Source organism: Leiobunum rupestre, chromosome 11, assembly GCF_980474605.1.
Source record: "Leiobunum rupestre chromosome 11, qqLeiRupe1.1.hap1, whole genome shotgun sequence".
Lineage (NCBI taxonomy): Eukaryota > Metazoa > Arthropoda > Arachnida > Opiliones > Sclerosomatidae > Leiobunum > Leiobunum rupestre.
The window spans coordinates 42,504,439-42,521,251 of record NC_143394.1 but is presented as its reverse complement, the minus strand read 5'-3'; the positions used below and the strand labels follow the sequence as shown (position 1 = coordinate 42,521,251).

The 16,813-nt window shown below is 37.9% G+C and overlaps 2 protein-coding genes across 5 annotated transcripts; one reads left to right on the top strand and one right to left on the bottom strand.

Moving 5' to 3' along the window:
- The first annotated feature begins 123 nt into the window (after positions 1-123).
- On the top strand, positions 124-5,551 carry LOC149922895 (scoloptoxin SSD14-like). 2 transcript variants are annotated; one of them, XM_090163441.1, is made up of 9 exons: positions 124-467; positions 1,468-1,683; positions 1,748-1,870; positions 1,929-2,026; positions 2,792-3,435; positions 3,905-4,092; positions 4,151-4,391; positions 5,038-5,151; positions 5,236-5,551. In XM_090163441.1, exons 1-9 carry the CDS (start codon positions 331-333, stop codon positions 5,377-5,379), a joined length of 1,905 nt encoding a protein of 634 aa, XP_090019567.1. In that variant the 5' UTR covers positions 124-330; the 3' UTR covers positions 5,380-5,551. The 2 variants fall into 2 exon arrangements, with proteins under 2 accessions (XP_090019567.1, XP_090019568.1); XM_090163442.1 differs by lacking the exon at positions 124-467 and adding an exon at positions 603-1,412.
- Positions 5,552-7,073: 1,522 nt separating this feature from the next.
- Hira (histone cell cycle regulator-like protein) lies at positions 7,074-14,109 on the bottom strand. Of its 3 annotated transcripts, XM_090162677.1 has the most exons (21): positions 13,845-14,107; positions 13,626-13,765; positions 13,350-13,523; positions 13,104-13,289; positions 12,645-12,740; positions 12,496-12,578; positions 11,938-12,015; positions 11,704-11,871; positions 11,527-11,631; positions 10,814-10,990; positions 10,481-10,752; positions 10,156-10,419; positions 9,920-10,085; positions 9,598-9,863; positions 9,373-9,534; positions 8,680-8,738; positions 8,507-8,618; positions 8,319-8,444; positions 8,089-8,252; positions 7,439-7,530; positions 7,074-7,374 (listed from the first exon to the last, which is right to left on the bottom strand). In XM_090162677.1, the coding sequence occupies exons 2-21, from the start codon at positions 13,660-13,662 to the stop codon at positions 7,258-7,260; spliced, it is 2,904 nt and encodes a 967-aa protein (XP_090018803.1). In that variant the 5' UTR covers positions 13,663-13,765; positions 13,845-14,107; the 3' UTR covers positions 7,074-7,257. The 3 variants fall into 3 exon arrangements, with proteins under 3 accessions (XP_090018803.1, XP_090018802.1, XP_090018804.1); XM_090162676.1 differs by having other exon boundaries at positions 13,626-14,109; XM_090162678.1 differs by having other exon boundaries at positions 10,156-10,416; positions 13,626-14,108.
- Positions 14,110-16,813: the final 2,704 nt, after the last annotated feature.

Below are 16,813 nucleotides of genomic sequence, written 5' to 3'. Positions count from 1 at the left end.
GTAAACCTCCGTCTCTACGTACCTGGCCACGTAACAAACCATTTATACGTTTTCTATAGGCAACGTCATGGCCACGTGACCGTGATTCTATTACGCGTCGTGCGTTTCCTCTAGACGCTTCGAAGTACACCTGTATATCAAAAACTGGTTTTTTTCTTTTATGAAGTTTTCGCGTCCGATATGCGGCTTGGTGGAAGGCAAAATGCGAATGAAATTAGATCATCATAAACAATAGAATATATTGGTTGAATGTAAGGTGATATTCGAATATATATTAATTTTATCTTCCCGTATTTATTTTGCTGGGTAAAATTGAATCTCTTAAACAAAATGAGTAACCGTGGTTCGTACATACAACTTTCAACGGCCGAAAACGGCGCGAGCACCGACAACCCGGGCCCGCATTTTTCCGATAGGACTTCCCTGGGCTCTGCTCGAAGGAAGAATGCTTATAAAACTTCAAACAAGTGAGTATTATACCCGATATACATTTAAATTATAGATTAGGATTATCTATCTCGACCTTGGATTAAATTTCGGGCAAATATTTTGGGTACCAGATAATAACTAACTTTTAAAGATAAAAATAGTTTCCATATTTTTTTCATATTTTGTTATCAAAATTCAATTAAAATAAATAGAATAAGTTTTGTTTCTTGAAGTGCGGTATAAATTTTGGTATATGGATAAATAATTAGTTTTCGAAAAAAAATATTTATTTGCGTTTCTCTTGACGTGTCGTTGCACCAAGGATATCTTGAGAAATGGTCGACTTTGCTACTTTGAAAGCAATCCGATTATTAATGATAGTACAATTTGGAAAGCCTCTTCCGTTTAGCCTCGCCGTGAAAACATAAGCCTATAATAACGTTCCATTTCTTTGGGAAACAATTCACAGAGTGTCATAAACGAGGGAAGATAAGCGCCCCCTAGCGAGGCGCTCTTAAATCTTGAGATGCAAAAACCCCCCGAAACCCGCCGTCGGAAATAGTTATCAGTTAAAGTTGTGGATGGGAAGAATAGAAAGTGTCATACTTATGGAACGATATTATAGATTTATAGTATAAATTTACAAGTATGTGTACTCAACCTCTCGTGACCAAATGGTAATAAAGGGGACCCTTTTTAACCTCGAATTGAAGATAAAAACCGTTTAGAGTGGTATCTAGATTTGAGAGGAACTTATGTAATTGTATAAGAGATAAATTGATAAAAGATCGATTTTGGGGGCGAATTTCTATTGTTCAGTCAGCCTTCGTTGTTACTGCTTCTCGATGGTCTTAAGTTTAAAAGAAATAGCTAAAAATGAACGATAAAAACGAAAAGAGGCATTTCGCGGATAACTCTGGGAGTGGTTCTTACGGTACCATACCGAAAACCACGTACTTGCATACCGTTTATCAACCGAAAAAGTAGGAATACATTCAGGGAAATTGTCATTTAACGCTAATTTCTATGTTTTTTAAGACTCGTGGTGACGAAAAGAGACACCATTTTAATCGTTATCGTGATAGCCTTAATTCTGGTCGCGATCGCTGTCAGTCTGGCCATAGGTCTTCCGAAGCTCCGAGAAAAGAAACTTCGTTACGAAAACACGGCCGTTCCAGTATCCAATAGTAAATTATACAGTTTTACAAAAGCAGTTGTGATATCCGACGGTGCACCATGCGCAGCCATTGGAAAGTAATTGAAAACGTCCCGTTTGTTATGATAAGTATCTTTGAATTGACTAACGACTCTGTCTTAGAGAGGCGTTGTTGAAAGGCGGAACCGCGGTGGACGCCGCCATCGCTACGCTCTTCTGCGGAGGTGTCGTCAATCCACAGAGCATGGGCCTGGGAGGCGGATTCATTATGACAATATATCACAGGTGCGTCATACCGAGTCTTTAGGAAATGTTACATTGTATTAACACAGTTAAATTATAGAGTAAACGAGACGGTGGACGTCATAGATGGACGAGAAATGGCGCCTAGTAAGGCCACCCAGGATATGTACCACGGAAATTCAACTTTATCACAGAAAGGTAATCACAAACTAAATAAAACCCATCCCAACTTGTCGTTGCAATAGTGAGTAGATGCTGCAAAAGTGACGCCATCCCTATAGCTTCATTGCTGAACTATTAAATAGCAAAGCTCTCCGGATTCCAGAAATTGTCCTCTGCTAAATAATGGGTTAGCAACGAATCTAGAGATGACGGTATATTTTAACCATTCTAGGCAGTGGTATCGGTTTTTTGACAGTTGATCAATAGGCGCTTCAATAAAACATCTTCAAGGAAATCACCCAGAATTAATATATCCAAGAGCTAGTACCGGCAAGTTATTGTTCATTTGGTGCTTGTTGAAATAATAGAAACTTTTCACCTGTAAACAGAACGTCGTGTTTTTGCTAAGTCGTAATATGTCTAAAAAGGCTACCTGGTAAAAAGGGAACACTTACTTGTTGCATACCAGTACTAAATAAACAGTAACTTGCAGGTCGTGGCTCTCGGAAACATTACTGATGTTTTATTGAAGCGTGTTTTCCAAAAGGGAAATGGATATATTCCCTCCAAAAATATAAAGACTCACCACTTACATATAACTTACGCTGCTAGCACTCGATTGTTGTGTGAATTTTCAAGCTTGTTTAAACGCCTTTGAAAAATTTTCACACAACATGGCGGCGTGCCTTAGCGCGAGCGCATTACGTAACTGAATTTTTTAAGAGCTCTAATGATAGTGACTCTTATCGCCTCCTAATCCACCGTTTGGTTGGTAGGTTAATGCAACTTGTGTTATTTTAGGTGGGCTAGCCGTCGCTGTCCCCGGAGAGTTACGAGGCTACAAGCTAGCGCATGATAAGTACGGGAAATTGAACTGGTCTGATTTGGTCATGCCGGCAGTTAAATTATGCCGAGAAGGATACCAAGTCTCAAAATATTTGGCATCGAAGCTGCGTGTTTTCAAAGACGACATTATGGCGGAAGAATCCATGAGGTTGTTGTTTTACAACAACGCCACTGACGATGTGTTCAAAGAGGGTGAAACTATCTTCAATCTCAAACTCGGGGACACTTTACAAGTTATAGCTAACGAAGGAGGTGACGCGCTCTACAATGGCTCGTTGGCTCAAGACTTGGTGGATGACATTCAACAATTCGGGGGAATAATTAGCTTAGAAGATATGGAAAATTATCAAGCTCAAAGTCAAAAATCCATTTCCGTACCATTAAGAGATGGAAAAATCCTCCACACTGTCCCACCGCCTGGTAGTGGCGCCATATTGACTCTAATTATGGAAGTTTTGAACGGATACAATTTGACCCCTGAGAGTTTTAACGACTTAGACAACAGAGTTCTGATGTTCCATAGGATGATCGAAACGTATAAGCATTCTTACGCTTTGAGGACCGAACTTGGCGATTTGGATTTCGTCAACGCTACTGATGTAATTATAATTTGGAAACAGCGTTGCCAGGCAGTGAAAATCAAATTATAGTTACAATATCAACAAAGTATCGATTTCAGTAAAAAATTATTGTCCTTCAAAATTGGCGGTAAATTGAATTTTGTTGGGAATATTGGCTTTAAACTTAGTCGAAGTTATCTTTATGAGAAATAAAAAATTTCCAAACCCCTAAATCAAGCTGGGCCCAATACAAAAAGTATTAAAAGTTAAAAATTAAGTGGGTTTCACCGAAAGGTAATTGTAAATTATAGTACGCGAGAGTTATGTAATGGAAAATACTATGCCGTTGAAATTATCGTACAGCCGGAAAATTGGCTTGAAATTATCGTTGTGTACGAAAATTATGGTGCACCTGACAACCCTGCTTGGAAATAACTGTAGCCTAGACAGTATGAACTCAAGACGATTTTTGCAATGAAATTTGACGCAAAATGTATCTGTTATTTAGGTGTTACGCGAGGGAGTTTCGAAGTCATACGCCGACCGAATTCGTAGTTCAATCTCTGATGAAACGACGTTTGAAAGCGAGCATTATGGAGCGACAGTAGCTTTCAAGGAAGACCACGGCACGGCTCATCTATCGGTTTTGGCCGAGAATGGAGACGCGGTCTCTGTAACTAGCACCATCAACACTCAGTAAATATAATGGTAACTATTTTTTATACTTTATTAACTTAGACTTGTTCTTATTTAGATTCGGGGCTATGATTCGATCTCGCTCTACCGGTATCATACTCAACAGCGAAATGGATGACTTCTCTTCCCCAAACATAACCAATTATTTCGGTATCCCGCCTTCCCCGCCTAATTTCATTAAACCAGGAAAGCGTCCCATGTCTTCCATGTGTCCTGCCATTGTTTTAGACAAAAATTTCGATGTGGATATGATTTTGGGGGCAGCTGGCGGAACGAGGATTATTACGGCTACTGCCTTGGTAAGCTCTCAATCATAATAGGTCCCTTTGTAAGGTCAACCAGGAAATAATATACAAATACACTTGGAAGTCTAACGAAGAGTAGTGGTGCAGATTATCTTCATAGCAACGGGTGTGGTTTTCTGCTGATATTTTGCTCGTGCCATGGTACACTAAGTACGTCGCTGATTTTATAACAAGCCTTGGCTCGAAAAGTTCACTTCATTTTATCTAAATACCTGTATTTAGAAAGTTTAGTGTATTAACAAATAGGGGTTTATCAGATTCTATTTCTGTTAAAATTTATTTTCCGAGGACGCGTCTTCAATTATTTTCCCGTGGTCAAGGCTTATTAGCAGTGGCGGATTAACCAATCCAAGGCTTGAACTTAATTAGGCTCATTCCGACCTTGCTCTAAGTTCGGCTCGGGCCCTTACAATTAAGTAAGTTTCCGGGCCCCTAGGCTTAAGTATATCCAGCCTATTGCTTAATCCGCCTCTGCAGCGACGGCAATCAGCCTATGAAATTAAAAATACGTGTTATGCCTTCCCTTCGACATCGTTCAAGTTCCGCCCATTTCTCCTATGGCAATGTAGCTTTAGACATTCCAAGTATATGCGTATATAATTTCCAGGAGTGGTAGACTAAAAGTATACTCTCCTCATAGGTCGCTTCCATGTCTTTATGGATGGAAAAGGACATTAAAGAGGCGATAGATGCGCCCAGATTTCACCATCAACTATATCCAAATTTTGTGCAGCACGAAAAAAGCTTTCCTCAGGTAAGAAAATTATTATTGACGAATATGTTGCCACGTTCGACATAGGGGACCGCTTTTCATAAAGGTCGTGGTTCATTTTTATAGATCTATTTGGATAAACTTCAGAAGTTTGGTCATAAGTCAATCATTGATGATCAAGGATCTGTAGTTATGGCTATTGCTAAAAATGGTACAAATATAATAGCTAACATCGATTTCAGGAAAGGTGGATCCGTTGAAGGATACTAGTTTATTCAACACGTTCTTAAGTGATATTTTACGTCGAAAAGTCCATTGTCTCCCATTTTTATCATTGTTCCTAATTACCCAACCAACCTGATATGTATAGCGTTTATCTCAGTGTTTTAAAACTTTTTGAAAGTGTTTTATATAATATAAATTTGATTATATGAACTGGAAACTGAGTCTTATAGTTTATTTATATTACAAGGTCACACAGACGTTTTAAAAATCTTGGTAAAAGTCCAATAGCTCCTCCCCTTTCATACCTCGTGATACGAAATCCAACCAATCATATTGTTATTTTTCCAGTGCCATTTTTGAGGCTCAAGTGGGAAACTAAGTGAAATTCAACCACTTGTACTGTTGTGCCCCTTAAGCTATTTGAAGCTTACTTTTTTCACGGTTTCACACTCACAGAAACAGCTGGATTACGTATTTAGTTAGAAATCATTTCGCTCGGCGTGACTGTGTTCTTTATCTCACAATGGTAAAAAAACATGTTCATAGATATTATGGCCATACTAGGTTATAAAATGCGATAAATAAGCCTGCTATAACTCACAATGTAGAGGTAAACATAATTTCGAAAACTAGGATATCATATCCCATATCACAGGTAGTCTTATCATTATAATGCCCTGCGCCAGCGGCCAAAGCCCGGAATGGCGGAATTTGACGAAACCGGCATGGTCCGCAAGAGAACCCTGCTGATAGTGAAGAAATTCTTCGATAAAATAAACTTAAGCGCCATCTATTAAAAATATACAGAATAGGTGGCGCCCTGGTTTTTTATAGCAAAAGTACGTTTCAGTGTTCTCCAGAAAGTACACCCAAAACGTCTAGCAGCAACACTAAATGTAGTAATAAACGAACAGTGTGGCCTTAGAATGGTGTACATGGCACCCTGTGTATTAGTTGTATGAACAAAATTGTTAGTCAATTGAGGGTTGCCTTGGGACAAAATCTTGGCCCTTAAAACTGCAAGCAAAACTACCGTTAATTATTCCTTCAAAGACATTTCTTTCACCATAAGTGTATAATATTTTTACATATACATATTGTGACACTTCCTATTCTTCACAAGCCAAAATTTTACTAAGAGCTTATCATAAGACACTCCATTACAGGCTTCGTCGCCGTTTTGCGTCCGCTTGCTAACCCGTCAGACGTAGCCTTTGACAGCGCCTCGCTAAGGGGAGATTTTCTTTTTGTGATGACGTCACTCTGTTACTAGCTCTCAGTAAAATGTTCCCCAAAGTGACAAACTTATAGAACAATATTATAGATTTATGCTTTCACATATTTTTAACTTTCCTTGTGGGTTGTAGTAAAAGTAATTTTTCTCCTATCTTGGTTGTTCCTCAATCCACAATTAAGTTTAAATTCTAATGGTAAATGGTCAAAAGCTGTTTCCATGCAATTCTCCAATAATTATGATCAGGCGCGGTTCTAGGGGGTGGCCCACCTAAAAATGTATGATTTATATAAACTTTCATACGATTTCCTCCCCCACCCCCTATTATTTCCTGAAGTATGGGCCCACCTAGGAATAATTTTCCGCGCCTGATAGCGATGTTATACATGCTTTTTTCAATACATAAAAAAAGCACACTCAAAGCTATGGAATGCTAATTTTACAAAAATTAGTTATTATAATCACAAATACTATTAATAAATAATATAAATTATCTAACTTTTCCAATGGCAGTTTATTACTATTTAGAACGTTATGTAAATGAAAGATGAAATAAATTACAACAATATGAATTGCAGATGATCTAAACGGTAATTCTAAATTTGACAATTAGGCAGTGTATAATTTTAGTCAGTTATATCACAGTCTTCACAGATATTTCAAACTCAGTGATTAAATTTACACAATACCTAGAACATTTTAACTTGGTCTAATTGATCTTTAAATTCTGTAAAAACTCTTTGTAACCTCAAATTTGAGCCGATGATAGGTAGTATTTCTCTTAGTAAATCATTACGGTGCATCCCCTATAATAAAAAAAACATTTGTTTAACGTACAATTTGGCCATAGAAAATTAAAAATACACATACCAATATGTACGGTTGCCAGGATTCTGGATCAGAAATATTTTCAGGGCAACCTAATAGCATTTCGCATATATCTCTTATTCTATTTTCCAAAACTGAAATTTAATTGGGTTGAGTTAGTTGAAATTTGCATAATTATAGTGTTTTTACCAAATACTGGCATATTTTACTGATAAGTCGCAAAAAATGATCAATACTGATTTTAGATTATAATTAAGTTTCTTAAGTGATTAGTTTTGTGAGAGCCAAAAACCTATAACTTGGAAATAACTTGCGTCAACTATCAAGTTTATTTTTGGAAAGATAATCAGCGAAAACAGGTTTTGATTGCCATATTGGTAAAATTGTTATCAGTTGTACCAAGAATAAATTTAGGGTATCGAGAATGAATGTATGTATGAGACAAGAAGTATTACTTAAGTCAGACTGAAATGGTAATAATAATTGAAAAAGTAACGCAACCTTTCAAGAACTTATATATTTGGCCTTTACAAAATACTTGAGAATCTACCATTAATTTTTCTATTTATGATTAAGTTGTTAAGTTCAGCTGTTATTAAAGTTGCATGAAGATAAGCTCTTTAGTTCTCAATAACATAAATACGTTCTTGGTTAAAGCTCTGTAAAATCTCAGGTCAAAACTTGAAAAGCACCTTCTTGTACGAGGTAACGGACTAAAGCCAACAACCAAAACTTATACTCTTTGGCGGAATGCAATGATAGTGCCGCTGCCATTTGGTTGTCCAGATGACTTATAGTACCTGATTGCTGCATTGATGGATTTGTGCTAAAAATTGCGCTGGCCATTCTTGTTGTTCTTAGAAATAGAAACACTGTCAAAACTGTAGGTTCTCCTTAGTTATAGGTTATAAGCATATACAACCTATGAGTTTGCCCTTGAAGAGCTGCCAATGGCCATTGAGCAATATTATCTTGGTCGGGTCGGGAAAGAGATGCGGAGAAACTGCTACATTGGTGTAAAACATCTTCGACACTACTTATGAGCAGCCTTAAACAACCAGAAATTAATTTACAAGTTCTGTCATTTGCTAAAATGTAGAAATTTATTACCAAGAACTAAGTTCCACGTTGAAAATGTAAGACTTTCCTGTTGATAAACTAACCAATGGGTGACCCCCTTCGGTCAGTCCAGTACTCCTAATGCTTAGATCTTGACCACCCGCTTTAAAATTACAGAATTAAGACTCGCTTGAAACTTAGAAGGTTAGCTAAAACATTTTCACCTTGCATAACGGGTAACAGAGACTCATTCTTAATAGTGCAGATCTTTTTTTGCATATCCCTGTTACATTACCAAAAACAACAAAATTGTGGTTTATGTTAGAAGTTTAAATAAAATTTTAAGATAGTTTTAAAATGTAAATACAGTTTTTCAATTGACATCAGAGGAATATGCCAGCTATATCATTAAGCCTGCCTGCTTGCTAGAATTCCTTCCACTGTATAGGGCCCTACAATCTACATTTACAAAATTACTGTATATAGACCTGGGTTGTTTGTTACATTTTGTGACTAATCTTTCAGAAATTTTAAACTACATACAGGTTAAATCTCTCTAGAAAAAAATTGTTTAAATTTGTTGTTCAGTAGATGGCTTCTAGAAGAGGCAAAGAAATCACATAACATTGAATTAGCTTATGTAACCAAATAACGAATGTATCTATAGCCTATCAGTTATAGATACATTCGTTATTTGCTTACATAAGCTAATTCAATGGACCGTGCTTAGAGCAATTTTTCTGCCTGTATTTGCAGAGCTTTTACAGCAGGGGCGAAGCGTGATTATTAGAGCCAGCTGCAAGCATCAAGGGCTTTAGCCAGTGAAAGAATTTCTCAGTATTCTTGCAGCATGGTTTTAGTTCATGATGATTCTGATATCAACTGAAGCAGTAATTATAACATTAATATTAACTAACCAAACTGAGACATTTCCTCTTGATGTTATAACCATTACGTGACGATTATTACATGTTAATCTTGTTGGTGGGGAAGACAGAATTATCGGTGGATATAGCCTCTGGCCTGTTGATGAAAATACTGATAAGGTTGCATCCTCGCAGACAACGCAAGCTAAATGTCTTTAATACAATAATTCAAGCTAGTTAGTTTTTGATCAATCAAAAACACTTCAGTTTTCAGACCTGCTTCCAGCTACAGCAGCCCCTCTACTTGACAGTAGAAGTTCCCAACCCATTTCCGCAACTCCGACCCTTTTTAGGCGGTGGACAAATAAGCCCAGTCCAGCAGCTATGTTATTTTCAATTTCCAAAGTAACGCTGCCTTCTCCGCCAGTTCCTTCCACTTGTACAGATGCTGTTTTTTCTATCCTCAAAACAGGTAGATGTAACGAAGCCCCTCCTCCGCTATGACTTGGTCGGTCCGTTTTCTCTTTCTCGGGAATTGGTTGCTAGTTGAATTAAGTATTAGTTACAATCTTACTTCAAATTAAGGATAAAAAATTACCGGGGCTAATGTTTGTGACAAAGCTGGGCGGCCAGGTTTTTTTTTCTCAGGAAGTTTTTGTGGAAGACTAACTACATCTTGCTTTTTCTTAATTGGGACATAAATAGGTGTAGAGTCAACGTTTGTTAGGGCTTTCTGAGGTTTAGGTTCTTTTGGTGGTTCATTTCTATTGATTGGTTTGAATGTTAAGAAGATTTTAGCGTATATAGATTAAAAAAAGTATTCCAAAACCATACATTTCAACTTGATTGGCAGTGATGGTAATGTTGGGTGTCTTTTCGAAGTCAAGAACTTTAGAATCAACAATTTTGGAAGCGTCGATTTTTGGGGTATTTGCACTTGGCACATCAGCTAAGGCTGTTTTTGGTAAATTGGAATTGGCCGGCAGGGAATTTCCCATTGATTCATCGCGCTTTTCTATAACTATCCGACTTTTTCCCTCAGATGAGGAACTAAATACAGGATTGCCTCTATTGTTGAAAGGCTGAATGACTTCACTACTGTTAAGAAAGAAACAAAATATTTGGAAATGGCTTTTTAAATTTATTTCGATTGTACAACCTTCCATCTGTTATAAGTGGAATAAAAAGTGGCGTTATCCGTCGTCTTCCGTCTGGCATCCTAGTCTCAATTTGTTTGTCAGTGGGCCCTTTAATTTGTACTACTGGTTTGGGAGTTTGAGGAGTAACTGCTGGTTTTAAATCATTGCGATTTTCTTCCTGTCTCATATGCTCTTGCAGTTTTAATAACTCTGGATTTTCAATGATGGTATTTAAATTTGAAGCTAAATGGTTTCCCAAGCTTTTCCCATACAGTCTTTGATGCAGTTGATTCTAAAAGTAAGGTTTTATCAGTTTCTGTTATCTCGAGATAAGAACTAGATTGCCCTAAAACCTTCTCATCCACAGAGATAGTCTTCCCAACTTCTTCAACAGTAAACTCGAAAAATGCCACTGTTCCATCCCAAGAACATATTAGCACTTGATAACCAGATTGAGACCATGAAATATCGAGTACGGAATTTGTAAAAAGATCATGAATGATTACCAAGGGTCTTTTTAGACAGGTTAACTGAAAAAAAATATTATATTTGAGCACTTGTTCTTAAATTGTGAAATAAATAGGGCTGTCTCAAGTACAAGTCGGGTCCTTTGCCAAGGCTTCAAAATTACTTGAAGTGGACTAGTTTTTAAATAAAAATGTTTCCAAATATTCCCCAAATAATTTTTATTCAGTAGCGATAAATCCCTGATAAAAGTGATATTAAAACTAAGTTTTTCAAGAATGTTTGTAATTTTTTAATACCAATTGGAAATTTCAAATTAGTCATATAAATTTAATAATTAGTTAAGTACATAATGAATAATTAGTTAAAAAAAATTTTGATTATAAATGGTTATGATAAAATATAGGGCTCAAATAGGACTATTAGATAATTTGGACTCAAATTGGCCTCGAAAGAGTTAAAATCCATTTCTAATCGACTCTAATGGGGATTGCAAAATTGGACTCAACGACTCGCAAGTCCAATTTTCCAAGACCAAGGACTCGACTCGAAACCTAAAAAACAGGACTCGCACACCCCTAGAAATAAATCACTCTCCTACCCAAACTGATAAAGATCTGTCTCTACTGCCTATAGCGCAACAACAGAAATGTTGAGTCTTTCCGGTATCTTTATTAATTTTGGACAAAATGTTGGGGTTAAATCTCTGAAAAGAAAAAATCTTTTAAATTCAAGACTTAGCTCACAGGGGCTAGCTACTAAAAAAATAAAAACTTACAACGCAGGTAATTGCTTTGCGATGGCCCACAAAATCTTTGTTGGTCTTCCAACCATCCCTCTCAATTATTTGGGCAGTTGGCCCAGAGTTGTTCATTGCGTGGGCTGAAACTAAGTATTGTCCATCTGGGGACCAACTTAACCTCAAAGTATGTGTTGTACCTCCACACTAAATTAATGTGAAATATTTATTAATGCATAATAAAAATATTTCCCCTTTGTAATCTATTCTGACCTCTTTAAATGGTTCTGTGATCACGGTTTCGCATTGCCAATCCTGAGTTCTCCACACTCTAACGCTTTTATCATCGGACTACGTATGGTTAAGAACAATTATTTCATGGCTTAAATGGTAATGCAAGTGGCCAGGCACAGGGCATCAGGAAATTGTTGCCAAAATAATTCCCCCATCTATACAACTTCTTGTTCTTTCCACATATGACAATAGATTGACAGCAAAATGTTTCCCATAACATTTACTAAGTTTTGGGGTCAGTTATTTCTAATTTTGTCTTGCAGAGAGGGGAGGGAAAATCCCCAGGGCCCAGTGAAAAATGGCCCAAAAGCATGCTTATAGGGTGCCAGTACAATAAAGGCCCATTGCCTTGCCCTTCATCAGTACATCCCTTGAAAATTCCAGTTATAAGGGTCAGCGATGACATAATTTGCCCAAAATGTCTCTGCACGGCCCTGGCAGAAGGTTAGATCGCTTTAGAAAAGCACACCCCTCTCAGAAATTGGTGACTCCCTTTGCCTGATCCATCTAAATGGTATTTTAAGTGTTGCTAAGTACCTGCGATGATAGATATCGGCCCACAGGATCCCATGACACTCCTTTAACTAGCCCAGTATGCCCTTTGAGGACAGCCACTATTTCTATAAAATAATCAATAGGCTTTTAATAAAATTATTTATGCTGAAGAAAAATTAATTTTAACCAACCATGCCACTTTAAGGCATTCCAAACAATGACAGAATTGTCCACACTACAAGTAGCCAGCCAGGCATCATGGGGTGACCAAGCTAGGTCTAGGACATCTTATACATATAAGAAATAATAATTTTAGTAAAGGTATCAATTATCATATGTACAATAATCAGTAATCACTCATAAGTATACTATTAAGGAATTTTTCTCGATATTAACTTTTAATACACTTCAACTTTTAGGATGAGAAACAGAAGTTAAGAAAGTACTACATCGTAACCAGCTCTGAAAGCAAGCAGTAATTAAACTGCTAGTGGCTTTAAACTCTGTGTCTAGCACCTTGCAATGACAGATTCTGAAAACCTTTAACCAGTTTAATTTCCTTTTGGAAATGAATTCTTATTGGAATTGTTTGTTATAGAGATGCTACACAGAGGCACACTTAAATTACATTATTTTTTTATTTTACTAACCTCCACTATGACCCCGGAGAGAGGCAATGCAACGCCACTGTTCAACATGAGCCAACTTTCCACTAGAACCAAATCCCGATGTTCCATTCCCATATCGGCCGATTTGCCATATCATTACCACTTTGTCATCTCCGCCAGAAGCTAGAAGTTTTCCACTTATCGACCATCTAACGCAGTTTACACAGGCTAGAGTAAACATTTATTTAAAGTATGTATTATTAGTTTAAATGGGAATGTAACACGTACCAAGATGATGGTCCATTTGACAAATTAGTTTTGGAACATTTTCATCTTGCTCATCCTCTTCATTAGTTACTGGTGCCATATTCCAAATAACCACTCGACCAGTGTCCACTCCTTGCCCTCCTGTGGCAAATCTTGACCCATCAGGATGAATGTCAATAGAAAAAATTGGATTGCCTGTTTGAAGTAGTTCAGTGATTGTGGTTACTTGTATTTGCTAGTTGAAATTTTTGACAACGAAATAAGTTCACCCCGCGTAATTATTTGATATTTACTTACCATCATGACTAACCCAACTTGGTTTTAAAAGCCTCATGATAATTAACCGAACAACTAATTAGAGCTTGAGTATAATAAATTTAAAAAATTTAAGTTATAACGGTCTCAAGAAGAGATGGCATCCGCGTCATTACCGAAAACTACAATAAACCCAAGAAAATATAGAAGAGAGATTCAGGTTAAATAAAAACTTGGGCTTCCAGAAGGCGTTTAAGCTACCTCTTCGTTTAAAGTTTTAGCTGTGACTCGCGGCCCTTGCAGGATATCTTGGACATTACCGGAAAGAAGTAAACCTAAGCCAGCAATAAAGACATAAAATTTATATTAATCTCTCTCTCTCTCTTTTCATTTCTTTGAAACACATGCAACTCATAAATAGAACAAGCCATATAATATATAAAAGAGTGGAGTGTAGACATAATAAAGAGACGACTGACGGTTGTCGATGTCCCGCCGTCATTTGCTTTTTTTCGCCTGCTCCAGCGTTGCCAGATCAAAAATCTGAAATTATCGTATCCAGGTCAAAAACTTATCGTTTTTTTTAGAAAGTTTATTTCTTTTTGGCGCTAAATTTGAATTCATACATAAATGCGTTGAATTTAAATGATTTTATTGATGGCCCCACAGGAGTTTTATTTCGGGGAAATAAACAAAATGTCTATTATCATTATTTACTGAACTTAATATGTTAAATATATTACCTCTCAAAGTTAACTCCGTCTGAGTCTCACGGAGAGCAGCGGTAGCAGCTAGGAGTAATAAACTCACACTCAGGACTACGCGTCACGTTCGACCGAAAATGTATATCATTCATTTTTAAGTAGAAGTTAAATAAATAAATGAATAATAAAATTTAAATCGTATCGTTCGTAGGTTTCTCAAAAAATATAAAAATTATCGTACGTTGAGACAGAACTATCGAAATAATGGTACGCCATGAAAATTATAGTACGCCCTAAAAATTTCGATGAAATTATCGCACTGTGCGATAATTATCGTACGTCTGGTAACGCTGGCCTGCTTCGAAACGGCCGCCCTCAACTTGACCAGCTCGGATCTAAAGTAGATAGTTGGATGAAATTTCACAAGTGAGGTCATCATGGCATTAGGGAAACGCAATTTTTTTCGTAACAATAGAGACTTGGCACTCCGTAGCTTTGGCCATGGCCGCCATTGTGGTAACATTTTTCTCCCCACGATAAAAACTATTGAAAAAAAAAACTGTGACGTAGCACTGCCAAGTCCCTATAGTAATATATCAGAAATACAGTACCTGCACGTTACCATTTATATAGTGCATATTGAAAAAAAGAAAACTGTTTAGCGGTAGCTTTTTTTGACATAATAAGGTTTAGCAAAAACACGACGTTCTTTTTACAGGTGAAAAGTTTCCATTATCTCAACAAGCACCATAAAAACGGTAACAAGCTTCTAGGCGATTTCCTTGAAGTGCCTATTTGAACCCATAGAAATAGAAATGAGACTAGAAGCACGATTAAATTGTGGTGAGATGTACGAGATAGAAGCAGGGGCGTACCGAAGAGAGTACGTTGGGGGGGGGGGGGGGGAGGTAAGTGAAATTTGCCAAGTAAAAAACAAAGTTTGTCAAGTCGTCTAAGTTCGGATTGTTACGGTAGATTTCAATTTAAATGTTTCATTAAAATTATAATCGGTGGCGCCATCCCCTGTTAGCGGCGGGAACTATATACTATACAATTGAATTAATAGTACTAATGTACTTTGAAAGTTATAGATGGCGCCACCCGCCACCCGCCACCCGTATAATGATGGCCCTAAATGGGTTAGAGTGTGCAATAACTGGTGGCTTTACCGGGGAGTCGGGGTCCGGCTCTTGTAACCCATAAGGGCGGTGGCGCACTGGGAGATGTTAGCTCTGATCAAATGGTCCTATCTCCCCCTCCGACTTCGGTCAGGTTTGGGCTGGATACTGAACTTCGGTTCAGGCTAACGGAGAGGGTCCAGGCAAACTGGCCGCCTCGGCGGATTGGGTAGCCGCTGTGGGGCGGCGAGCCTCCATATGCGGGCACGGCGGTCCTGTTTCCCGGCCTTTTGGGGCCCACCGGGATCTCCGGTGCCAGCTGTGCCGGGTTACTTGGGCTGCTGTGTGCTCGTCGTTCCCCTTTAGGAGCTCTTTCCAAAGGGTTTGGCTCCTTACCTTCATAGGTAGGGTGTCGGCTGGAGTTGCTATAGCATCCATTCTAAATCCCACTGCTGTGTGCGAAGTGGGGATTGGTCCACCCATTGCTGCACCTTCTGCTGGGTTGAGTGGCTTGCGTCAAAGGTGAGACCATCAGTAGTGGGGTTCTGCTACCCATGCTGGATTTGTCACCTGTCCGGGCTTGAGGACGCTGGCGTAGGGCACTATGATGATAGGCCTCCGGTGGTATGGTCTTTGTTACTAGGTACACCGGGCTATAAATTCTGACACACCCGTATAATGATAGAGTTGACGGCTGAGTGCGCCGGCTGGAAATTTCAGAATTTGTTTCGCGAAACCACGACGCGCCTTTGTCATTCTAGCGGTACTATTCCCAATAGAGTGTTGTCGTCTGAAACCCTGCGACGTCACCATTGTAATTTGCCTATTGATAAAAAACGGTAACTGTCATGGCGGCCACTATTAACACTACAGCTGTGACGTTACAAGTTTTCAAAATCGTATCAGACGACAACACTCTATTCAATGGCGAAAACGGCTCAGCGTCTAGTTATATTGAGTGAAGCATTTGCGTACTCTCTTTATATATAAAGTGAGATACACGAAGAAGAAAACAGAGATTGAACGATGATACAGCAATTTAAAAATCCCATCAAACCCTCTTACTATTTTCTCGTCGTGTATCCCGCTGTAGTAAAAAATAGATACATTTCATCCTGACGAATACTAGTTGTTGTTAACTGAACTGCTTTGAATAACTGGAATTATTCATACCCAAATATAACATAAACAATTCAAACACTTATTACTGAAATATTAACGTAAGAACAACCGACACTGTATTACACCATATGATCACACGCTATCTTCACCCAACGCAACTTTAGGAATATTGTCTTGTGAAATTTTCACATTCCTAAAGAATATCACTATAATATTCACGACTTACCTAATTTACCCGAAGTAAAAAAACTGTAACGTCTCCTATAGAAATTAAAACTATTTTTAT